We start from the raw sequence: 27,089 nt of genomic DNA, 5'->3' as shown, positions 1-27,089 counted from the left end.
GAAGGCGGCCCCAAGTCCCAAGGGCAGTACTTACAGGGCACCTAGGGAAGGAAACCCTAGGCACGTGCAGCCCAAGTACTGGAGAATCACTCCCGGCTCACGCACCACCTAGAAGACAGTCACCACACACTACGTACATAGCTGAAACAACCACCAGAGCCGGAGCACATGACCTCAGCCTTTAGCATCAGCCGAAGAACTGATAGTGGATAGCCGGTGCGGTAGGTCTGGGGCTGGTTCCAAGGGGTTGTCATAGCCAGGGGGTGGTAATGGGGGACGAGCTCTCATGACCTATAAAATGCTCCTATATGGCATGCGTCTCCAATAGCCTCTGACAACCAAGTCCAACTCCTGGCCTGCATGGGTGGCTTAGTCTTTAAGTCCGGCGGAACTGCTTTTACCGACAGGAGAAGGGGCAAGGGCGTACCTCTGGCGCCTTAAAACCAGCTGCTCCGGGTAGATGGGACTCGATAGCCTGGGAAGGCAGCCCATCTAGGGGAAGGAAAACCCTGATTTTAAACCTCCGCTGCCTTGCGGCCATACCCCTTTTTTGGGAAAGGCTTCAGGAGTCAACCTCAAGGAAAAATCCGGAGTTGGAGCCCCTAAGGCAGTTCGTTGTTGGCGTCACCCTCGTTCTGGCAGCTCCTGCGACGTTGCTGGAACCATGTGTATTGGCATTTGCCTTTCTATTGGATAATTTCAGCAACGTGGAGAGGGGGGACCTGCTGCATGGGTAACAACTTCTCCTCCATATCTACCTACCCAGGCTTTGCGCCCTGTCAGGGCGCAACTCCATAGTCTTTTGACTGAAGGGTGCCTACTAGGTCTGGGGCTCCCCCTTCCCCCTCTCGGGGAGGAGGGAGCTGCGCGGCGATGTGTGACGTCATTATCGTTTGCTCGTTTCTTTTAGGGGAGTTCTATCTACCTGTTCGGCTTGTGGTAGCAATTTTTACCAGAATAAGGGTTTGTTTTGAGACGCTTACCTTTCTGGGTGCCTGACCCAGTCCATGGCACACACAGAATGCTTCCAACCATACCGGGGTTTCTATAGGCCATTGCTCCCTTACCTCTCTGAGGGGGCCAGGTTCTGGCTCGAGGTCCCCGGTAGGCCCATAGAACTCCATACACATGACTGATGCCAAAGTCTGACATTAGCATATCAGCCTGATAAGCTCTGGGAGAGTTGAAGAGGCTCCCCCCCTCCCCCCAAAAAAAAGAAAACCTCTGCAAAAGCACAACGCGCCCAGGGGATCAGAACCTGCCGCTATGCGTATATCAGACAGCTGCACAGTATCTTACACCCCAGCCAGTGATGATACTACCTTCTACCAAGGTCAAACAGCTGTAAGAACAGCCCCAGCTGACCCCAAGGGTGGGCAATCACCGAGCAGCAAAGGAACCACACAGAGATAGACTCCTGAATGGCCTATGGAAGATAACCCTAAACCGCAAGGGCAGTACTTACAGGGCATCTAGGGAAGGTGGCCCTAGGCGTATGCAGCCCCAGTACTCTAGTGTTACTCCTGGCTCGCACACCACTACATAGAACAACACCACCACCGTGGGCAGCACTACTCAAAAGGATGGACCCAAAGTCAATCGACTGACACCAAACACAACAGCCACTGAACTGTGGTTGGGAAGCTGGCACGGGAGGTCTGGGACCCCCACATCCCCCTCCCTGCAAGGGGGGAAGTTGGGCAGACAGCGGCGAGGCGGCTGTGGTGACGTCATGCTTGTTTGCTTGTTTTCTGATTGGGGAGTTCTGTTTGCTCGTACAGCTTTCGGTTAGCAATTTTTTACCAGCTGTAGTTTGTTTTGGGATTCCTACCTTTCTGGGTGCCTGACCTGGTAGATGACATAAATAGACTGCTTCCATCAACACGGGGTGTCTACAGGCCATTGCTACTCATGCCTCTTAGAGGGGGCCAGGTTCTGGCGCTGGTCCCCAGTAGGCCTAGAACTCCTTTGAGTGACTGTTGCCAAGGTCTAATATATACACATCAGCCCGGTATAGCTCCAAGGAGCCAAAGGGGCTCTCCACAGAAAAAGTCATAATACAATCATGACAACGGCTCACCTGGTTGCAATCAGATGTTTCACTTGTCACGTTCGTAGAGTCAGTATCAATGAAGAGCGGGTCTTTTCTGTCTTCCTCTCCCGTAACACGCCCATCATGGGAACGGTCACTAGAATCTGCCTGACCCTCCACTTCCAACGGCTCTGTTGAGAAATGGCTAAATATAGTCCCTGAATGATACAGATCAACTTCTCTGGAGCCATAAGAGTGAGGTCATGGGCACCACATTAACAAAATACATCTTACCTCAAGACCAGGTATACAAAGCTTGGCTCAACTTCCTAACAGAGAGTGTCAAACTAGGAAGACAGGACATTGTGGCCCAACCGAACCTTCGAGCTTATCCCTAAAGGATGGAACACACTTGATCTGTCTTCTGTCCAATAGTAAACTTCAACGGTAAGAGAATTATGGTTGCTGTGGAAGGGAATTTGTTACTTACTGTACTTCTGGATAATGCAGAAATGTGCATAAAATGGGGCAATTTGACATGGAAAACAATCTTGATTAAAACTAATTAAGGGGATAATTAGCTTGTTGTTTGTCTATCAGCATTTCAAATACTCCATTAATTTTCCATTACAGTACTACTAATGTACTACTATTACTACTTCCATCCATTGCTATAATTTTCTCACTACAGTACTTCAGACAATTAAGGAACAATTTTGAAACATAATTCTAATGATACGCCTGGATCTGCGTTGACCCCCGCTGAGCATTTGAGAGAGAGACATTGCTGTTTTCCCCAATGATCTTGTACTCCTGTGCGCTTAACCCTTGTATGGCACCTGGCTATTTAGCATGTGTCACTCACAGGCGCATACAAAAAAAAAAAAAAAAAAAAAAAAATTCTAAACCCGTTAATTTGTGTTCACTGATCATGGGAAATATAATAAAAAATCGTAAGTGGCATATATTGCCCGCTATAGGGCGGGGAAGTCTGGCAAAAAAAACAGGCGCTGACTCAGCGTGCGTCCCAGTCGGTCTGTTGCTCGCCAGCTGTCAGGCCAGAGTTGCCACAAGAGATAATTACCTAATTATTTCAATGTCTCTGATTGATTTTTCGTAGTTTTTTTGCTATAATATTATTCAATAGTGTGTAGTGTGATATATTTATATAATAAAATGAGTGAATCATCGCTGTACTCAAAAATATGGTGTGCATATTGTTGATTCAATTATGTTCATCAAACAGTGAACAAATACTTTGTCGGTTATTACACTATATACACAGGTTATATATAAGTATCTGCATGTTTTGTTCACCATAACGAACCACTAAGTTGCTATTATGAGTCAAAAAGTAACGAGGAGTGACCGCCACACACCAGCCAGCCACTCACTCTCCCACATTCTCCTCCCACCATACTGTTTTTGCTTTTATTCACTATATACAGACGTTATATATAAGTATCTACATTCGTGTTCACCATAACGAACCACTAAGTTGGTATGCTGAGTGGCAGTGGCAGCCCGCCACTGGCTGCCACTCCCTCCCTCCCTCACCTCACCTGACTTGCCACCATTCTCCTCCCACCATACTGTTTTTGCTTTTATATACAGAGGTTATATATAAGTATTTACATGTTTTGTTCACCATAACTGTACATCTAAGCTTGTATGGTGAGTAAAGGCACAAAGACGTAGCTACTCACACAGTCAGCTGGTGGCGGCCACCCTCAAGGCCAGACGCACTAATATTTCTCCTCCAACAATACTGTTTGTGGTGTTATTACACTATATACACACATTATATATAAGTATCAACCTGTTTTATTCACCATATTTGTACAAGTAAACTGGTATGGTGCCCAAAGACCATCGTGGTCACCAGTAAACAACATGATAAGTCGTGCAGACGACGCCACCTCCCTCACCAAAATGGCGGCTCCCAACTACTCCTATTGCTGTTTATACCCTCTATACACGCGTTATATATAAGTAGATACATTTGTGTTCACCATAGTGAACCACTAAGCTGGTATGGTGAATGCAGTCAATAAAAGGTGGCCACACACTGTCAGAAAACAACACCACCACCCTCCCTCCCACAGCATTACTCCTCCCTCCATGGAACACAGCGCTAAATATCACCACAATCCTGCTATTATCAGAACCCTGGTCAGTTCTATCACAGTCAGGGGTCTTCTGTAATATCATCGCTACATAATAGCATGAACAAGTATATTATAGAATTTTTAGGTGATGCTGTGGTCACAAGCTGAACAGCAGTGCTGTTAGCTCATGATGCGTGCATCAGGCTTGGTAGCTCACTCAATACTGAGGCCCCTAACACCCAGGAATTTGGCCCACGATTTAAAAAAAAAATGGCGTCTGTTTACAAGAGCCCTGATGAAGGTGTGGTGAACCCCGTGTATCCGCAGGCCATTTAAATCTTGCGTAGAACTCCAAAGCATCATATAATGCGATGCGCAATTTACTGCAAGTCGGTCAAAGCATCATATGATGCGATGCGCAAGTTAAGGGTTAACTTACTACAATTTATTATTGAATACATTAAATGACTCTTACCATGTTTCACCTTAATTTCATTGTCGTCTGTGCAGCAAGCCCAGCCTCTGCATGTGTCATCTTCCTGAAAATGTTAAAAATATGAATATAGTAATAAGAGTAATATAACAAAGTTATAATAATACATTAACAATAATAACAACAATATTGGACCAAAACTGCAAAATGAGAGAGTGCCGCTCACCATAGTTTGTTCAATTTTAATTTTCTTGCAGGAGCTCTTAGTCTCTTCAGCTTTCTTCCGGCCGCAAGTGTCGCTTCCTCTTGGTGAATCAATGTCGGCCATCTTTGTTGACCTCTTACTCGGCCAGAGCGAGATACCTACAAGAATATAATACTTTCACCAAAACATGATATGTGTTTGCTGGTCATTTATCTTATAGTATCTAGGTCACTACAATTCTGTAGTGACCTTTCAAGTGCTACAAACCTTATCCACGGCCACACAAAACAACAACGAACACCACAGCCAACTTGGCAAGGACTCTCTAAGAAGTATTTTCTCATACAAACAATTACACATCTCTGGCAACAGATATGGCCACAAGCACAGCTAGAATCACAAACATGACAAGAAGACTACAAACACAAGCACCACAAGGGCTACAAAAACAGTTGAGCAACCAACACAAGCATGGAACATGTTCAAGCATGAATGCAAGCATGTGGCATGTTGCCATGCCACACAGGCATGGCAACATATGTTTGCCATAATAATGGCACCAAGGCATATGGGTATAAGCATTGCACCACAACAAGGCTACAAGCATGGCCCCACAACAAGGCTACAAGCACAGCACCACAACGAGGCTACAAGCACAACACCACAACGAGGCTACAAGCACAGCACCACAACGAGGCTACAAGCACAACACCACAACGAGGCTACAAGCATGGCACCACAACGAGGCTACAAGCATGGTACCGCAACGAGGCTACAAGCATGGCACCACAACGAGGCTACAAGCATGGTACCGCAACAAGGTTACAAGCATGGCACCACAACGAAGCTACAAGCATGGCACCACAACGAGGCTACAAGCGTGGCCCCACAACGAGGGTACAAGCATGGCACCACAACGAGGCTACAAGCATGGCACCACAACAAAGCTACCAGCATGGCACCAGTCGTGACCTAAAGATAGGTCACGACTGTTGGTAGTCGGCGATTTCAACTTGAAATCCATAGACTGGGAGGAATATGAATCTAGAACAGAGGATTTTTGGACTTGCAGATTCGTAAACTACAACCTGGAAACAATCATTTTTCAACATGTTAAACAAGCTACGAGGATGAGGGAAGCGGATGTTTCCTCCATGCTGGATTTGATATTTACCAGGAAAGATGAAGAGATATTTGACATTCAGTGCTTTCCTCCCTTGGGTAAAATTGACAATGTTTTTTTGGGAATAAAGTATGCAATGCGTTATAATCTGGAAGAAAATGAGGTTGAAGCAGTTGAAAAATCTGATTTCAGGAGAGGTCATTATGGGGAACTCAGACATTTCTTTATAGAATTTGACTGTTAAGACTTGCTGTTAGGATATGAAATAAATGAGATGTATGTCAAGTTTTGTGAAATATATGATAAAGAAAAAAAAAATTATACCAAACCAGAGATGCAGAACTAGGAAACAGGAATGGTTCAACAGAAACTGTGAGAGGGCCAGAGACCAAAAGACACAAAAATGAAATCACTGTAGGAAGAGGCCAAACCCCCAAACATACCAGCGATACAAAGATGTGAGAAACAACTACATGTCAGTGAGGAGAAAGGCAGAAAGAAATTTTGAAAAAAAGGATTGAGGACAAATGTAAAACTGAACCAGGCCTATTCTATAAACTCATACAACAAATTGCAGGTAAAGGATAATATTCAGAGGTTGAAAATGGGAAACAGATTCACAGAAAATAAAAAGGAAATACCTGTATGTGAAACATTAAACGAAAAGTTCTAAAGTGTGTATGTACAAAATGAAATCTTCAGGGAACCAGACACAATAAAAATTCCAGAAAACAACATGGAGCACATAGAGGTGTCTAAACACGAAGTGGAAAAATGCTCAAAGAGCTAAGTAAGAACAAAGCAGTTGGTCCAGATGGAGTTTCACCATGGGTTCTAAGAGAATGTGCACCTGAGCTCAGCATTCCACTTCAACTGATTTTTCAGATATCCCTGTGTACAGCTGATGTGTGGAAAAAGGCTAACATAGTTCCAATCTACAAAAGTGGAAGCAGGGAAGACCCCTCAATTGTAGACCTGCATCGTTGACAAGTGTAATAGTCAAAATATTGAAAAAAATAATTAAAACTAAATGGGTAGAACACCTGGAGACAAATGACATAATATCAGACAGACAGACAGTATGGTTTTCGATCTGGAAGATCCTGTGTAACGAATTTACTCAGTTTCTATGATCGAAGCACAGAGATTTTAAAGGAAAGAGATGGTTGGGTTGACTGCATCTATCTGGACCTAAAAAAGGCTTTTGACAGAGTTTCACATTTAGAGGTTGTTCTGGAAACTGGAACATATTAGAGGGGTGACTGGTAAGCTTCTAACATTGATGAAAAATTTCCTAATTGATAGAAAAATCAGGGCCGTTATCAGAGGCAATGTATCGGATTGGAGGAATGTCACAAGTGGACTTCCACAGGGTTCAGTTCTTGCACCGGTAAATGTTCATTGTCTACATAAAAGATCTACCAGATGGAATACAAAATTATATGAACACATTTGCTGATGATACGATAATAGGGAAGATAAGAAACTTAGATGATTGTCATGCCCTTCAAGAAGACCTGGACAAAATAAGTAAATGGAGCACCACTTGGCAAATGAAATTTAATGTGAACAAATGCCATGTTATGGAATGTGGAATTGGAGAACATAGACCCCACACAACCTATATATTATGTGAGAAATATTTAAAGAATTCTGACAAAGAAAGAGATCTAGGGGTGGTTCTAGATAGCCCCATGAGGCTACAAGCGTGGCCCCACAACAAGGCTACAAGCGTGGCCCCACAACGAGGCTACAAGCATGGCACCACAACAAGGCTACAAGCATGGCACCACAAGGCTACAAGCGTGGCCCCACAACAAGGCTACAAGCATGGCACCACAACAAGGCTACAAGCATGGCACCACAAGGCTACAAGCGTGGCCCCACAACAAGGCTACAAGCATGGCACCACAACAAGGCTACAAGCATGGCACCACAAGGCTACAAGCGTGGCCCCACAACAAGGCTACAAGCATGGCACCACAACAAGGCTACAAGCATGGCACCACAAGGCTACAAGCATGGCCCCACAACAAGGCTACAAGCATGGCACCACAAGGCTACAAGCGTGGCCCCACAACAAGGCTACAAGCATGGCCCCACAACAAGGCTACAAGCGTGGCCCCACAACAAGGCTACAAGCATGGCCCCACAACAAGGCTACAAGCGTGGCCCCACAACAAGGCTACAAGCATGGCCCCACAACAAGGCTACAAGCGTGGCCCCACAACAAGGCTACAAGCATGGCCCCACAACAAGGCTACAAGCGTGGCCCCACAACAAGGCTACAAGCATGGCCCCACAACAAGGCTACAAGCGTGGCCCCACAACAAGGCTACAAGCGTGGCCCCACAACAAGGCTACAAGCATGGCCCCACAACAAGGCTACAAGCATGGCCCCACAACAAGGCTACAAGCATGGCACCACAAGGCTACAAGCGTGGCCCCACAACAAGGCTACAAGCATGGCCCCACAACAAGGCTACAAGCATGGCACCACAAGGCTACAAGCGTGGCCCCACAACGAGGCTACAAGCATGGCCCCACAACAAGGCTACAAGCGTGGCCCCACAACAAGGCTACAAGCATGGCCCCACAACAAGGCTACAAGCACGGCCCCAAAACAAGGCTACAAACATGGCCCCACAACAAGGCTACAGGCATAGCCCCATGAGGCTACAAGCATGGCCCGACAACAAGGCTACAAGCATGGCCCCACAACAAGGCTACAAGCGTGGCCCCACGAGGCTACAAGCGTGGTCCCACAACAAGGCTACAAGCACGGCCCCACAACAAGGCTACAAACATGGCCCCACAAGAAGGCTACAAGCATGGCCCCACAACAAGGCTACAAGCATAGCCCCATGAGGCTACAAGCATGGCCCCACAACAAGGCTACAAGCATGGCCCCACAACGAGGCTACAAGCATGGCCCCACAACAAGGCAACAAGCATGGCCCCACGAGGCTACAAGCATGGCCCCACAACAAGGCTACAAGCATGGCCCCACGAGGCTACAAGCGTGGCCCCACAACAAGGCTACAAGCACGGCCCCACAACAAGGCTACAAGCATGGCCCCACAACAAGGCTACAAGCATGGCCCCACGAGGCTACAAGCATGGCCCCACAACAAGGCTACAAGCACGGCCCCACAACAAGGCTACAAGCATGGCCCCACAACAAGGCTACAAGCATGGCCCCACAACAAGGCTACAAGCATGGCCCCACAACAAGGCTACAAGCATGGCCCCACGAGGCTACAAGCATGGCCCCACGAGGCTACAAGCATGGCTCCACGAGGCTACAAGCATGGCCCCACACAGGCATCGCAAAAGGCTCTCAAACATGGCGCCAAATGTCTGGGCCAAATTACCTGCGTCTTGGAGTGACTTCTTAATCTTGGTCCTGGCGCTATTATGGGTACCAGTCACTCACTCTATTCTTCTTCTTCACGATAACACAAGTTACTGTCTCTTCTACTTGGCAATACGTGTAGTCTCTTCGTGTTTATGGTACGTGCAGTTTACGTGAAGGTTTTCGACCCCACGCGAAGTCTTCTTGATAGTAGGTGCAGTTTGCATGAAGGGTTTATCCTCCCGATGACCGCCCCACGTGTTGTCTCTTGTGTTGATTTGTTGTGTTGATTTAGGAGCGACGAACCACGTGAAGTCTCTCTTTGTTTACATCAGCAGGTCGGTTAGTTCCCGGAGTTGGGCGGTTACTGCAAGGTGTCGAGCGCTTAGTTCCCAGAGTTATTATAATAATAATAATGATAATAATAATTTATTCAGGAAAAGTACATACATAGATGCAGAGTTACAAACATAATGTTGGATTAATAGAGCAAGTACATACATTATTTATTTATTTATTTATTTATTTATATACAAGAAGGTACATTGGGGGTTAACAGAGAACATAGAGTTTAAGTTGACAATACATTTTTGTACAACCATTGGCACGCAAAGCGTTTCGGGCAAGTCCTTTAACCAACCTAAAAGCAAGTCCTTAAACTAACAGATCATTTTTAAATAATTAACAGTGAAATTGACAAAAAAATTGTTTACAGGTACTTTACAGCTTTACTTTACAGTCTCCGTGGTGTAGTGGTAAGACACTCGCCTGGCGTTCCGCGAGCGCTATGTCATGGGTTCGTATCCTGGCCGGGGAGGATTTACTGGGCGCAATTCCTTAACTGTAACCTCTGTTTAACGCAACAGTAAAATGTGTACTTGGATGAAAAAAAACGATTCTTCGCGGCAGGGGATCGTATTCCAGGGACCTGCCCGAAACGCTACGCGTACTAGTGGCTGTACAAGAATGTAACAACTCTTGTATATATCTCAAAAAAAAAGAACATAAGAACAAAGGTAACTGCAGAAGGCCTATTGGCCCATACGAGGCAACTCTTATTTATAACCAGCCAATCCCACTCATATACATGTCCAACCCGCGCTTGAAACAATCGAGGGACCCCATCTCCACCACGTTACGCGGTAATTGGTTCCACAAATCAACAACCCTGTTACTGAAACAGTATTTACCCATGTACAGATGGTTTTACAGATGATACTACAGATGATATTGATAGGTAACATACTCATCTGCAACTATCATCTATCGATGTAATATCATCTGAAATTAGGTAACGGGGTATCAGGGGTGAAAAAAACACTGCCCATTTTGTTTCTGTCATCAACTGGGATCGAACTTGGACCCTAGGATTACGAGTCCAGAACACTGTCCACTCAGCTATTAGGCCTCCCTCTGTGTGCCCCCACACCTGCACCCCTTATATACATTCACTTATAGGCACAACCACACACGATTACATCTATCTAGCAGACTCGCCGCATTAGAATGTGCAGGGTGTAGTATTCCCCGAGGTCCCTGGGTCCCTTAGAACACTCTGTATCACCACCACCAGAGATACTAAGGTTGATAGGAGGATGTAAAGTTAGAGGTCAGGTCGCCACCCGGAGGGGACGTCTGGCATCCTGGGGTGGGGACGTCTGGCATCCTGGGGTGGGGACGTCTGGCATCCTGGAGTGGGGACGTCTGGCATCCTGGGGTGGGGACGTCTGGCATCCTGGGGTGGGGACGTCTGGCATCCTGGGGTGGGAACGTCTGGCATCCTGGGGTGGGGACGTCTGGCATCCTGGGGTGGGGACGTCTGGCATCCTGGGGTGGGGACGTCTGGCATCCTGGGGTGGGGACGTCTGGCATCCTGGGGTGGGGGATGTCCGAGAGGCTTCTTCCAGACATGAGGCAGAGAGCGTGTCACCGGTAATAGGGGGAGATGCAGGATTTCTAACTCTTAACTTTAGCTGTACAGATGGCAACATACTTCGCCTTCAGGAACTAAATGAAAGATCAGATATTTTCCGGTGTCAGTGCCTTTTCCAGGCTGCATTCTGCATCGTATATTCTAAGCATAGTCCGAATTACACCATGAAAAGTAGTTTTGTGCACCATAGGAGGGGATAGGGAGGAATTGAGTGCAGCTTTAAGTAAGGTTCATGAAAAAGGAGTGATTGAGGGGAGGGATATGTCAGGCAGGCAGGGAAGATCAGCACTGAGGTGACAAATATTCCAGTCAACCAAGGCAGAGAGAAAGGAGGGCAAAAGGAAAAAAAAAAAAAAAAAAGAAATACAAGGATGGGGAAATGGTCACTGATATGGACATCATCATTTTTTTTTTATTTTTTTTTTTTGAGATATATACAAGAGTTGTTACATTCTTGTACAGCCGCTAGTACGCGTAGCGTTTCGGGCAAGTCCTTAACCCTATGGTCCCTGGAATACGATCCCCTGCCGCGAAGAATCGTTTTTTCATCCAAGTACACATTTTACTGTTGCGTTAAACAGAGGCTACAGTTAAGGAATTGCGCCCAGTAAATCCTCCCCGGCCAGGATACGAACCCATGACATAGCGCTCGCGGAATGCCAGGCGAGTGTCTTACCACTACACCACGGAGACTTACATCATGGACTCTCCACACCAGGTCTATATAAATGGAAGATGATCAGAGAAAAAGATCAGTAAAGGAGAATGTGTGAGAGTCGACATAGTTGACTTGCTAGAATTCAGGAGAGAATGGGGAAGAGAGGATGAAAGATTCTAAAAGATAGCTTTGGGTATTTACAAGGACGTCACCCCAGAGGGCATGTTGACAGTTATAAATCACCGAAAAGGTGAACAGGCTTCACCAATGAGTCAAAAATTTATTAAATATCAGGAAGAGAAACCAGAACATGTAGTGGGAGAAAAATGGACTAAATTTCACACCATTTACGCACAAAGATATGAGCGGTGGTGAAAGAAGTGCCTGACTGAAAAAGGGAACATCATTCTGGATCAAAAGAGCATTATATTGAGGGGAAGCAGAAAAAGCTGGAGAGAAGGAGAGAAAGGAATAACCACAACACTGACCAGGAATAGTGCCAAACATTGGCTGCAGGAGACAAGCACGAAGTGGTGAAAACTGTGAGATAACAAGTTGCACTTCATTCAAATTGGTTTAAAAACCACAAATATTCTATTGAAGATTTTTTTTATTATTTATTAGTTTATTTATGCAAGAGTTGGTAAAATGTTGTAAAGCCACTAGCCCCGCATAGCATTTCGGGCAGGTCCTTGATCCTAATTTTTCCCGGAATACCACCCGCCAAATCATTTAACAAACAGGTACCCATTCACTGCTGGGTGAACAGAGGCTACAGTTAAGGATTGGCGCACAGTCAATCCTTCCCGGCCAGGATACGAACCTAAGCCAAAGCGTTTGTGAAGCACCTTGGAGAGTGCTTTACCACTGTGCCACGGGGACTGAAAATAATCACAAAGAACAGTTATAATAATTAAAATATAAAACAATTATCAAGCAAAGAAAAGAACACAATACTAAGGTAGATCAGAACTAGGATCAGATAAATAAGGGTTAAGGGGCATAAGTAAAGGCAGCAGAGGTGGTTGAGTTTAAAGGGTTGTGGTAAGGGGCATAGGTGAATTGCCAGGGACTGGTGAGGAAGGAGGTGCAAGGGACAAGGGACTTGGTCTGAGTAAGGACAGAAACAGCAGTGTGTTTTGGATCAGGGGCAGCACCAGAGGTAAGAACAAGAGCAATGGGAACTTCCATAGTAAGGTCAATTGGCTCTGCTACCGAGACAAAAGGAGATGCAGGAACAAAGGAGGAGGAGGTAATTGGGGTAAGGACTAGGACATTCTTACATTCTAGGTGGGGAGAGGAACCTTGTTTAGTTTTCTGACTGAGAAACACAGGCATCATAGTGATGCGGTTCTCTGGAATGCTATTGTTTCAGGCTGGGAGTTGGAATGAGAGCAGGTGACAGGGCAATGGTTGGGAGGAGAATGGGTATCAGCTTGGACAGTCACATGCCGGGAAGGGCCAAAAGACAGAGGGGAAGACGGGACCGAAAGTCAGAGGGTCCCGTCTCCACCTCACATTTAAGTGAGGTGGAGAAGCAATACAAATATGGGAAAGAGAGGAAGACTTGGAAGGAAGGGTAGAACCCTCAGCTTAAGATAGCAGAGTAACAAGGGAATGGAAGCTAGTGGAAGTGTCAGGATATAAGGCTTGAAAACAGTTATGGACCTGAGGAAGGGAAGAAAGATAGGATAGAGGAACATGATGCAACATACAAGCATATGTCAGAAAAGGAGGAAAGACATTGGACCTGGCATCTTGCCTTGAAGAAAGAATTACAAACTCGATGTTTGGGGGTGAAAATAGTATATACAGGATAGATAAAAAGCCAGGATAGAAATCACTACAGCTGATGCAGCGAGCATGGGGAGAAAAACAATCTGGCCTAGAATGGTTGGAAGCACCACACAAGGGGGAAAAGGATACCTCACTACAACATTTATAAAGTTCATGCCCAAATTTCCAGCACCTATTGCAGGTAGTGTGGATGACTCCTTGAATGGAGACTCTGGCAGCTGCAGGAACTACTGAAGATTGAGGATCTGACTATCAAATGTGATTTTATCAATTCTAAGGAAACGAGGGAGATGATCACGAGGGAGACTTGTAAACACATCAACCTGGAGGATATGATAACCTTGGCCTTGAAGGATGTACTTAATATCATCATGAGTCTTCAAGGTCCCTGTGCCCAGTTGTGGAGAAAGAACGACTGTGCCGATGCTTGCATTTAATTAAACACTTTTAGACCCATACTGGGGTCCCAATATGCAAGACAGGGCAGCCATCTTCTTTGAAGGGGGCTCAACAATGTGCGTGACAGACTGGGTAGAATTAAATGTAACATATATACCCCACAGTCTACAGGAGGTTTGTGGATTTGTATATCATCATGAGATACTAAAACAGTGTTCTTAGGCCAAGTAACCAGGCAAAACAGATCCTGGTACTGTACATACCAGTAATTGTGGGAAATTTGTGGGCTCGATTGCATGAGCAGCACCATGGACTCCAAGTAACAAGGAATATAAAAGGTATAGTTGTAAAACCAAAGATGGAGTCACTCCAGGTGATGAGGTAGTTATCACTGGGGACTTGGGGCTTGACCCTGTCAAGGAAGTTGCTGGGGATTGGAGAGGATCGGTAGGGAGAACCAAAGACATCGCCGGGTCTGGGCACATCATAGTCGGTGCAATGGAGCTCATTCGTTCATCACAGCCCAACTTGATTCAGGGGGACTGGACTTTACAGCCCTGCACCTCCTCCCACTAAGAAGTCCAACAAAGAGAGGTAGAACCATATAAGCAACTTCTGGGGTAACAAGGATAGTAAACATAGGTGACCCCTGAGGTGTCTGAAGATTACCCCAGGAACCGATAAGGGTTACCAACCCCACAATGCCCACTTGACCTAATATCTAACCAGGCATGCTAGCTATACGAGCTCATTGATTCCGGTGGGCCACATTGAACCTCCCATTTTACCACTGATTCCCAACCAAGGAAATGTTGCTAGTGTGCCACATGAGCATAATTCACTCGTGCACCGTCATAGCAGGTAGATGACGGAAGCACAAGCCACAGACACATGTCCAAGGGAGGTTCATGAGAACCATACTCACTACATCAAGGCAGCACCACTGACAGGTGCGCTTATTTGTAACTCCATTTGTATTTGTGTACATTACATTAATGCTCACATTCCAGGTATTATATAGTTCAGTGTTGGTGTTCACACTCCAAGTGTCATATAGCCTATACTGTACAACTCTTAAATACACAAACATATATTGAGTGTTTAGGTTTAGTTTGAAAAATACACTATTTAATCATTTACAATTTATTAAAATATAAAAATACAACATAAAAAATACTATATTGTACACATTTCTTCTGCTTCTTCATATACTTTCTGAGCCTTGTACAGAACATATATCACTCTCTGGATCATCAAACTCACTTAGGGGCTCATAATCGTCCACTTTATGACTTTCGTTCGTTGTGTGTAAATGATGCTGAGGGTTGAGTAGCATACCCAGTTTGGGAGCTCGAGCCGTGTGTGCTACTTGTGGTTACTATGTTCTTACTAATGGTCTGGAGCCTAGGTGACATACCCACAATTTTTTTTTCAGAGGGCAGATGTGTATTAGATGCCTCAGGTGCAGAATGGGATCTTCGTGTACCAGGCGAGAGTTTCAAATGTTGCGGAGCATCTTATGACATCTGAGGATGGTATACACAGTGCAAGGGTTAATATGAAATCTTTATACAGTACATACAAATAGATCCCTATATGTTCTTAAGTATATTTTATGATTATTATCATTACTATATATGGAAATAGTAAATTATGAACACTTTCCAATTTTAAACATTAGTTACTGTTTAAGGATAAAAATTTACATACAGTAGCTTATTGTAAAGTTTTACGATACATGACAAATCAATTCCAAATAAAAATACCGTATCTTTTAACGGTTCTTATTAAAAATAAAAACACGTATTAGACACCCAACCCACAAATCTGAATATAGAGGTATTGGCGACATTTCAGTTCATTCAGGAACACTGTGAAGTGTAATGGTTACACGACTGCATAATGATCTACAACGGACTAAAATTTAATCAATTCCTTTACCTGTATTTTTCAAATTTGTTGGTTGGCCGTCTTATTTTCAGCCATGTTACCATGACTTATTGTTTGCAACAAACACATTATTGAATCTAAAGCAAAATGTCCAAGAGTATCATTCCGTCATCACATTCCCTGATGACGGAATGTGATCATTCCTTCATCAGGGTATACCGTATACATACAATGTCTGGATCACCAATGTTAGTTTTTTACATATTGCTTACTAACTATTCTGATCTTTCTTATACCACTATATCATCAGCAGGGAAAACATTGTACAATAACTATAGCAATCTTCCTTACACCACCACCAAGGGCCTCATGGACCAATAACTATAGGGATCTTCCTCACACCACCAACACCTCCACCTTGAGGTTACCTTGAGGTGTTTTTGGGGCTTAGCGACCCCGCAGTGGTTGTTGACCAGGCCTCCTCTTTGCTGGACTGGTCAACCAGGCTGTTGGATGCGGCTGCTCGCAGCCTGACATATGAATCACAGCCTGGTTGATTAGATATCCTTTGAAGGTGCTTATCGAGTTCTCTCTTGAAGCGTGTTGAACAGTCTCGGGCCTCTGATGTTGATAGGGTTCTCTCTCAGAGTACCTGTTGCACCTCTGCCTTTCAATGGGGGTATTCTGCACATCCTGCCATGCCTTCTGGTCTCATGTGATGTTATTTCTGTATGCAGGTTTGGGACCAGCCCCTCTACTATTTTCCACATGTAAATTATTATGTATCCCTCCTGCCTGCACTCAAGAGAATACAGTGTTTAGGCTCTTTAGTCGGTCCCAATAGTTTAAATATTTTACTGAGTGGATTCTAGCAGTGAAGGATCTCTGCACACTCTCCAGGTCAGCAATTTCTCCAGCTTTGAAAGGGGCTGTCATTGTGCAGCAGTACTCCACTCTAGAGAGCACTAGCGTCTTGAAAAGTATCATCATCGGTATAGCATTTCTAGTGTGAAAGGTTCTTGTTATCCAACCTGTCATTTTTCTTGCAGTTGTGACGGCTACTTTATTGTGTTCTTTAAAGGTAAGGTTTTCCGACATCAGTACACCCAAATCTTTTACATTGCCTTTTCGTTCTATGTTACGATTTGACTGAGTTTTTTATGTGGTTTCCGTTTATATATTTTCATTTTTTCCATAGCGCATGAGCTGGAACTTATCTTCGTTAAACACCATATTATTTTCTGTAGCCCATAGAAAAACCTGATTGGAGATTTGCCGTGTCCTCTATGTTATCTACTCTCATAAAAATCCGAGTGTCATCTGCAAAGGATGCTACAGTACTATAAACTGTGTCCTTGTCTATGTCTGATATGAGGATGAGAAAAAGTACTGGAGCAAGCACAGTACCCTGGGGAACTGAGCTCTTCACAGTTGATGGCCAGATTTTATTTTGTTCACTATTACACATTGGGTTCTGTTAGTCAGGAAATTGTAGATCCATCCGCCTATTTTTCCGGTGATTATTTTTGAACACTTTTTATGCGCAATAACACCATGGTCACATTTGTCAAAGTCTTTTGCAAAACCTGTGTAAATTATATCAGCATTTTGTTTGTCTTCCATGGCATCTAATGCCATGTCATAGTGGTCCAGCAACTGCGACAGGCAAGAGCGCCCTGTTCTGAAGCAATGTTGTCTGGGGTTATGGAGATGCTGTGATTCCATGTATTTTGTAATCTTACTTCTTAGCACTCTCTTGAAGATTTTTATGATGTGTGATGTTAGTGCTATCAGTCTGTTATTTTTTGCTTCTGCCTTATTTCCTCCTTTATGGAGTGGTGCTATCTCTGCTGTTTTTAGTATGTCAGGGATAATGCCAGGATCTAAGCTTTGTCTCCAAAGAATGTGAAGGGCCTGTGATAATGGTTTTTTACAGTTCTTGATGAATATGGAGTTCCAAGAATCAGGGCCTGGTGCAAAGTGCATAGGCATACTGTTTATGGCTTCTTCAAAATCCAGTGGGAATAGGGTGACATCTGATATATGATTTGGTGTTGGTATCATATCCATGAAAAATTCATTTGGGTTATCAATCTTTACTGTGCTTAGTGGCTCGCTGAAAAGAGAGTCGTACTGTTTCTTCAGTGTATCTCGCTCATTTCTTTGTTGTCATCTGTGAAAGTTCCATCTCCCTTTCGCAGGGGTACAATACTAGATGTGGTTTTTGATCTTGATTTTGCATAGGAGAAAAACTATTTCACATTTCTCTCTATTTCACTGATGGTCTTTTGCTCTCTTTGCCTCTTCTTTGTTTTGCATGATTCTTGTAGCTTGAGTTCAATTGTTTCTATTTCTCTACCTAACCTTCTTCTTCGTTCTTGAGATAGGGTGTGACTCTCAAGTTGTTCCACGATTCATTTTCTTTGCCTATAGAGGGCACAACGTTCCTGTTCCAATCTGCATCTCTTCCTCTTTTTTCTTAGAGGTATACAGTTTGAGTATACCTTGTATTTCTAATGCTACTGAGCTTATTTTTTCCAGTCACTGGTTCAGGTTTGCATTTTCTAGCTGTTCTTCCCAGCTAATTTCTGTGAAGTCTTGGTTTATTTGCTCCCAGTTTATCTGTTTATTACTGAAGTTGAATTTGCTGAAATCTCCTCCACCGGGAATCGGGACTGGTTTTGAAGGTCTATTCCCCATGCTTGTCAGAACTTCAATTAAGTTGTGATCTGAGTAACAGGTATTTGTAATCATTATGTTCCTGATCAATTCATCATTATTGGTGAAAATGAGGTCCAGCGTGTTCTCCTTCCTAGTTGGTTCTACTATTTGCTGGTTTAAGGTAAACCTGTCACACATCCGTAGCAGGTCATTTGCATGTGCCTGTTCATTTAGGCTACTTTCTGGTATTCTTTCAGATATAACTGTATTAGCTAGGTTCTTCCATTTCAGGTGCTGTAGATTGAAGTCTCCAAGCAGGATGATGTTCGAGGCTGGATTTGTGAGGTTTTCCAAGCAGTGCTCTATTTTCATTAGTTGGTCTTTAAAGTGCTGATGATTTGCCTCCGGTGACTTACATACAAAGACAATAACTACATTTAAGATCTCTATTTTGATTATCAGCACTTCCACCATATCATTTGTGGTGTTTAGCAGTTCAGTACAGATGAGTGCATCTTTGCTGTAGAGGCTGACCCCACTCTGTAGCCAGTGTTTCCTGTCACATCTTTTCAGATGTGACAGAAAATCCATATTTCACCATCATGGTAGTCCTTGGTGTGAGTTTCCGTTAGGGCTGCAAACACTGCATTTGCCTCATGCAGGAGGCCATCTATGAAGTGCACTTTGTTAGATTTGCGTGTTTTTATACCTTGAATGTTGGCATATAAAAATGATATTATCTTTGTGGAAGTGCTGGATGCTTTACTTGGTGTTAATATCTGAGGCTCTGGTAAGGAGGCCACTGTGTTTGCGTTCTAGATAGAGAAGTGGTGGAGGAAAGGAACCATCGGATGCATTTCCGATGGTTCCTTTTATATAAAAAAGGTGACGCCGAGGAAAATAAGACTCGCGTCCCTACCAAAACAAAACAAAGAATGTATCTATTGAGTGGTGGAGGAAGTTTGCGTTCCAGGAAGGATAGAGAAGAGGTGGAGGCTGACTCCATACACAGTTTCCAATGTAGACATGATAGAGTCCAGTAGACTTAGGAATCTGTACACCAGTTGATTGACAGTTGAGAGGCAGGACCAAAGAGCCAAAGCTCAACCCCCGCAAGCACAATTAGGTGAGTACAATTAGGAGAGTACGAGTCACGTGGGGTGCCACACGGGTCACGTTGGTGTTCTCTTGACCGAGTTGGTGTAGAGTCTGGACATTTTTAGCCACCACCAAAGGACACATGGACCAATAACTATAGGGATCTTCCTCACACCACCACCAGAGGACACATGGACCAATAACTATAGTGATCTTCCTCACACCACCACCACCACCAGGGGACACATGGACCAATAACTATAGTGATCTTCCTCACACCACCACCACCACCAGGGGACACATGGACCAATAACTATAGGGATCTTCCTCACACCACCACCACCACCAGGGGACACATGGACCAATAACTATAGGGATCTTCCTCACACCACCACCACCACCAGGGGACACATGGACCAATAACTATAGGGATCTTCCTCACACCACCACCACCACCAGGGGACACATGGACCAATAACTATAGGGATCTTCCTCACACCACCACCACCACCAGGGGACACATGGACCAATAACTATAGGGATCTTCCTCACACCACCACCAGGGGACACATGGACCAATAATTATAGGGATCTTCCTCACACCACCACCACCACCAGGGGACACATGGACCAATAACTATAGGGATCTTCCTCACACCACCACCACCACCAGGGGACACATGGACCAATAACTATAGTGATCTTCCTCACACCACCACCACCACCAGGGGACACATGGACCAATAACTATAGTGATCTTCCTCACACCACCACCACCACCAGGGGACACATGGACCAATAACTATAGTGATCTTCCTCACACCACCACCACCACCAGGGGACACATGGACCAATAACTATAGGGATCTTCCTCACACCACCACCAGAGGACACATAAAACTATAAAGGTATTTCTTTGGAGGATACAGTGCCTGACATAATATTAAAGCCATCAATGAGGTCAAGATGTACATCCCCGAGTTCTTCAGGCATATGTACTACCAACTTGTCCATGATGACAGCATCAATATTTTCTCATAGATACACAATACTGGTATAACCTTCTTGTGATTAAATTGTCATAAAGTATGTAAGATTAATAATGAGCTGTAATAAAAAATAAAAAGGCCACAATACAATCTTGACAACTTCTACCTGGTTGTGATCAGTCGCTTCACTTTTCACATTCATAGAGTTAATGTCAATGTAGAGTGGGTCTTTTCTGTCTTCCTCTCCCATGTCTTTTCTGTCTTCCTCTCCCGTAACACGCCCATCATGGGAGCGGTCACTAGAATCTGCCTCACCCTCCAACGGCTCTGTTGAGAAATAGCTAAATATAGTCCCTAAATGATACTGTACAACTTCTCTGGAGCCATAAGAGTGAGGTCATGGGCACCACATTATCAAAATGCATCTTACCTCAAGACCAGGTATACAAAGCTTGGCTCAACTTCCCAACAGGGAGTGTCAAACTAGGAAGACACGACATTGTGGACCAACAGAACCTTTGAGCTAATTCCTAAAGGATGGAACACTCTTAGTCTGTCTCCTGTCCAACAGCAAACTTCAGCTGTAACAGAATTATGGTTGCTGTGGAAGGGAATTTATTAGTGTTTTGGGATAATGCAGAAATGTGCATAAAATGGGGCCAGTCTAATTAGTCACATGGAAAACAATCTTGGTTAAAACTGTTATTAATTTGTTTGTCTATTAGCATTTCAAATATTGATTTTTTATTATTATAGTTTCCCCACTACTTCAGACAATCAAAGAACGATTCTGGACCGTAACTCTAATGATACACCTGGATCTGCATTGACCCATCATGCATTAAAGAGATACATTGCTGTTTTTCCCAATGATCATGTACTGTAAACAAATCCACAAGGGCCGTGATGAGGACTCGAACCTGCGTCCAGGAGCATCCCAGACACCCAGTCGTAGCTCAGTCGATTAAGGCAGTGTCTGGGATGCTCCCGGACGCAGGATCGAATCCTCGTCAAATCCTTGTGGATTTATTCATTTGATGCATCACGTTAGTGTGATCTCTGTGTGTAATCATGTACTGTACTCCTGTGTGCTTAACTTACTACAATTTATTATATAATACTGTACATTAAATGAATCTTACCATGTTTCACTTTAATTTCATTGTCATCTGTGCAGCAAACCCAGCCTCTGCATGAGTCATCGTCCTGAAAATGTTAGAAATATAAATACAGTAATAATAAGAACAGTACTATAACAAAGGTATAATAATACAGTACATTAATAATAATAACAACAATTTCATCCAAGCAGGAAGCCCAGCTTCTGCAAGCGTCATCTTCCTGAAAATGTTAAAAATATGAATTCAGTAATAGTAATACTATAACAAAGTTATAATAATACATTAACAATAATAACAACAATATATGACTAATAACTGCATGATGAGAGAGTGCCGCTCACCATAGTTTCTTCAACTTTAATGTCCTTGCAGGACTGTTGAGTCTCTTCAGTATTCTGCTGGCAACGAGTCTCGCTTCCTTCTGGTGAATCAACGTCGGCCATCTTTGTTGACTTCTTACTCACCCGGCCAGAGCGAGATACCTACAAGAATACAGAGGAACCTAGGTTAATGAATTTAATCCGTTCTGGCACCAAGCTCGTCGTGTGAAACGAATTTCCCCATTTAAAATAATGGAAATAAAATTAATCCGTTCTACCCCCGAAAAACATCAACATGAAATTTTATAATGTACATGTAATTATAATACATGTAATTATTATAAATGTTTTGTTTTTACTGTTTTCAATTATACTTTACCTTATGAAGAGTCATTGCTGGCTTGATGGGGCAGTGGGGAGGAGAGGAGTTATTTTCTCTTGGGAATTTCACTCCACTGAGACCGGGTTGTGGTTCACTATCACTTGCTCGTCTTTTCTGTACCTTTCCAAAGAATGTATCTATTGACACTTGCGTTTGTCTTCGTTTTAGGATGTCCCTAAAATGAGACAGCAAATTGTCATTACACAAGTTCACACACCGTGCAGTCAATGCCTTATCAGGGTGATACTTTTCCAAGAATGCGGTCACCTTTTCAAACATTCCCAACACTTCCCTAATCTCGCTGGAAGAGGCGGCATACTCCCTTACCTCCTCCTCCCCTGATGTGAGCTCCTGTACCTCCTGATTCAGCTCCTTCTGAAGTTCCAGGAGTTCCTCAGTGGTTAGTTCATCACTGTGCTCTTGTACTAACTCCTGCACATCAGCAGCATCCACTTCCAGACCCAATGTTTGCCCCAAAGCGACAATATCATCCACTAGATGCACTTCTGGGTCGTCCACGGGTGCAGATGCAAATGCAGGTGCAGGACCGAAACCTTCAAAGTCTTGCTCAGGGACACCCTCAGGCCACAGGTTTCGCCATGCAGAGTTTAGGGTCCTCTGTGTCACTCCTTCCCAGGCCTTATCAATCAAATGTAAGGCACCCAGGATATTGAAGTGCTCCTTCCAGAATTCTTTGAGGGTCAGTTCTGTAGTGTCTTTCACATCAATACACTTCTCCAACAAGGCCTTTATGTAGAGTGTCTTGAAGTTGGCAATGACTTTCTGGTCCATGGGTTGGAGGAGTGGAGTGATGTTGGGAGGAAGAAACTTGATGGTGATGAACTGATTTTCTGGAAACAAATCATCTTGCATCTGTGGAGGATGTGCAGGAGCATTATCGAGCACAAGCAAGGCCTTGAGTGGTAACTGCTTCTCTTCAAGATAACTCCTCACTGAAGGGCCAAAAACGTCATTGACCCATTCACTGAAGAATATCCGCCTTACCCAGGATTTCTTATTGGACCTCCACATCACATTCAGTCGCGTCTTGTGCACTTTACACGCCTTGAACACTCGTGGATTTTCCGAGTGGTAGACGAGCAGTGGCTTGACCTTATAATCGCCACTTGCATTGGCACAGAGCACAAGGGTAAGCCGATCCTTCATCGGCTTGTGGCCAGGCAAAGATTTTTCCTCTTGCATGATGTAGGTCCTCTTCGTCAATTTCTTCCAAAACAGACTAGTCTCATCACAATTAAAAACTTGTTGGGGCAAGAACTCCTCCCTTGCAACAAATTCCTGGAACTTTGAAACAAATTTCTCGGCAGCCGCTTTATCAGAGTTGGCAGCCACTTTATCAGAGTTGGCAGCCGCTTTATCAGAGTTGGCAGCCACTTTATCAGAGTTGGCAGCAGCTTTATCAGAGTTGGCAGCCGCTTTATCAGAGTTGGCAGCCGCTTTATCAGAGTTGGCAGCCGCTTTATCAGAGTTGGCAGCCGCTTTATCAGAGTTGGCAGCTGCTTTATCAGAGTTGGTAGTCTCCCCGTGTCGCACAACACTGTGTATACCGCTTCTCTTCTTAAAGTTCTCAAACCATCCACGGCTTGCCTTAAACATCTCCTCATCTTCAGACGACGCACCTGGTGTCTTCCTGACAAGGTCCATATACAGTACCTTTGCTTTAGCACAAACAATAGCTCCAGAAACACTATCGCCAAGTAGTTGCCTTTCATTCATCCAGACCAAGAGCAGCTTTTCAACATCTTCTAGGAGGTTTGGACGTATCTTGGTAACCTTGGTAATGCCTTTAGCCACATCAAGCTTCTTAAATTCTTCCTTCCTCTTCAAGATGGTGGAGATTGTTGACGACGACCTGCCATACTCCCTGGCGAGATCAGTCACACGAACACCACGCTCATGCTTTGCTATGATTTCCTTCTTCAAATCTACAGTAATTGTGTGTTTCTTTCTCTTGACAACACTATCTTTAGCATGCAGCTTCTTTGGTGACATCATGGGTTATAAATTGCAGTCACAAAACCACAAAAAATACAAAGAAAAGCACAAATAAATGCAGAGGGATGACTATCCCACGCAATAAAACAACAACACTATCATCGGAGGCGTCCGAGAATTTGTGAGAAGCAGCGGGAACGCTAGGGAGCACCACGTGGTTTTCTCATTAACCAAGCGAAAGCTCATCAATCGAGACACATCTTCTGCGAGTGGCTCGCTTGTTACTTGTAAAGCTCGTAGATGAAGCTGCTCATCACCCAAAGTTTCTCTGTATAATGCTTTTACCATAACATCATTTGTGATTGCTGGTCATGTTACCTGTTTTCTGAAATTCCTGAAACAAGCAACTTTATGAAAGAGGACACAGATTCAAGCTAAGAAAACAAAGGTGTCAAAATTTTTTTTAGAAAGTTTTCTTTTGCAGAGTTGTAGAGGGTCGGAACAAGTTCAGCAACAAAGTAGTGGGGGGCCAAAACCATCAGTAGTTTCAAAGCGCTACGTATATGACAAAGAGTACTGGGAAGACTGTACACCACCAGGAGAGTTCTCATCCTGTAACTGCACTTCTACAAGACATGCAACTTCACCTACGTATATGACAAAGAGTACTGGGAAGACTGTACACCACAAGGGTAGTTCTCATCCTGTAACTGCACTTCTACAAGACATGCAACTTCACCAGCATAATCAATGCTATCAATTTACACTGTAGGTATTATGTTGATTTCAAATTCTGCTACAATGTACCTATTATTACTTTTATTTTTATCAGTTAGCTTAAGGACCTGCAAAAATGTAAATCTTAAACACCAATGTTATGTACTCTCACAAATCAACGTACTTTCTTGTATATGAATAAATAAATAACATAAATGAAGTAATTCAAGCTTCCTAATGTTTATAACAGTGTGAAGGTGCAGATATTATTGGTAAATGTAGACTCTACAAAACATCAGTAACTTTAAGTACAGTACAGAAATGTAATGTATATATATCTTACCGCAAGCATAAATAATAAATAATTCAATAATAATACTGTACAGTAATTCATTGTGTCAGGGATGGGCAGCCAGAGTGTATTATATATATATATATATATATATATATATATATATATATATATATATATATATATATATATATATATATATATATATATATATATGTCGTACCTAATAGCCAAAACGCACTTCTCAGCCTACTATTCAAGGCCCCATTTGCCTAATAAGCCAAGTTTTCATGAATTAATGTTTTTTCATCTACCTAACCTACCTAACCTAACCTAACCTAGCTTTTTTTGGCTACCTAACCTAACCTTACCTATAAATATAGGTTAGGTTAGGTTAGGTTAGGTAGGGTTGGTTAGGTTCGGTCATATATCTACGTTAATTTTAACTCCAATAAAAAAAATTGACCTCATACATAGAGAAAAGGGTTGCTTTATCATTTCATAAGAAAAAAATTATAGTAAATATATTAATTCAGGAAAACTTGGCTTATTAGGCAAATCGGGCCTTGAATAGTAGGCATATATATATATATATATATATATATATATATATATATATATATATATATATATATATATATATATATATATATATATATATATATATATATATATATATAATACACTAAGAACTCTTTGACCCGGCCAGGATTCGAACCCATGCCGTCCAGGATCACCCCTTAACGTACACATTACCGTGACCACCGCACCCATTGTCGTCTACAAACGTCGCAACGGTGGTCACGGTACTATGTATGTTAAGGGGTGATCCTGGACGGCATGGGTTCGAATCCTGGCCGGGTCAAAGAGTTCTTAGTGATATATGGCTTGCGCGTTCATGCAGCTTTCTAACACACACACGCACACACACACACATATATATATATATATATATATATATATATATATATATATATATATATATATATATATATATATGTCGTACCTAGTAGCCAGAACGCACTTCTTGGCCTACTATGCAAGGCCCGATTTGCCTAATAAGCCAAGTTTTCCTGAATTAATATAATTTCTCTAATTTTTTTCCTATGAAATGATAAAGCTACCCATTTCATTATGTATGAGGTCATTTTTTTTTTAATGGAGTTAAAATTAACATAGATATATGACCGAACCTAATCAACCCTACCTAACCTAACCTAACCTATCTTTATAGGTTAGGTTAGGTTAAGTAGCCGAAAAAGTTAGGTTAGGGTAGGTTAGGTAGGTTAGGTAGTCGAAAAAAAATTAATTCATGAAAACTTGGCTTATTAGGCAAATCGGGCCTTGCATAGTAGGCTGAGAAGTGCGTTCTGGCTACTAGGTACGACATATTATTATTATTATTATTAGTAAATATGACCGAAAAAAAAAAGAGAGAGAGAGTGAGAGAGTGAGAGTGAGAGAGAAAGAGAGAGAGAAAGAGAGAGTGAGAGAGAAAGAGAGAGAGAAAGAGAGAGAGAGAGAGAGAGAGAGAGAGAGAGAGAGAGAGAGAGAGAGAGAGAGAGAGAGAGAGAGAGAGAGAGAGAGAGAGAGAGAGAGAGAGAGAGAGAGAGAGAGAGA

General features: G+C 43.3%; 1 protein-coding gene across 2 annotated transcripts in view; it reads right to left on the bottom strand.

Moving 5' to 3' along the window:
- LOC123765272 (uncharacterized) overlaps window positions 1-27,089 on the bottom strand; it is a 45,463-nt gene that overhangs the window by 14,411 nt on the left and 3,963 nt on the right. Inside the window, exons 1-4 of one of the 2 annotated variants that reach the window (XM_069338343.1) lie at window positions 22,502-25,598; window positions 22,144-22,284; window positions 4,616-4,679; window positions 2,081-2,223 (exon numbers count right to left, since the gene is read on the bottom strand). In XM_069338343.1, coding sequence (XP_069194444.1) covers window positions 2,081-2,223; window positions 4,616-4,679; window positions 22,144-22,284; window positions 22,502-24,520 — 2,367 coding nt within the window. In that variant the 5' untranslated portion in view covers window positions 24,521-25,598. Of the gene's footprint in view, window positions 1-2,080; window positions 2,224-4,615; window positions 4,680-22,143; window positions 22,285-22,501; window positions 25,599-27,089 lie in introns of those variants that run through there. The other variant, XM_069338344.1, reaches the window with a different exon arrangement.

The sequence above is a fragment of the Procambarus clarkii genome, chromosome 5, assembly GCF_040958095.1.
Source record: "Procambarus clarkii isolate CNS0578487 chromosome 5, FALCON_Pclarkii_2.0, whole genome shotgun sequence".
Taxonomy (NCBI): domain Eukaryota; kingdom Metazoa; phylum Arthropoda; class Malacostraca; order Decapoda; family Cambaridae; genus Procambarus; species Procambarus clarkii.
This window is presented reverse-complemented; position numbering and strand designations above follow the sequence as displayed.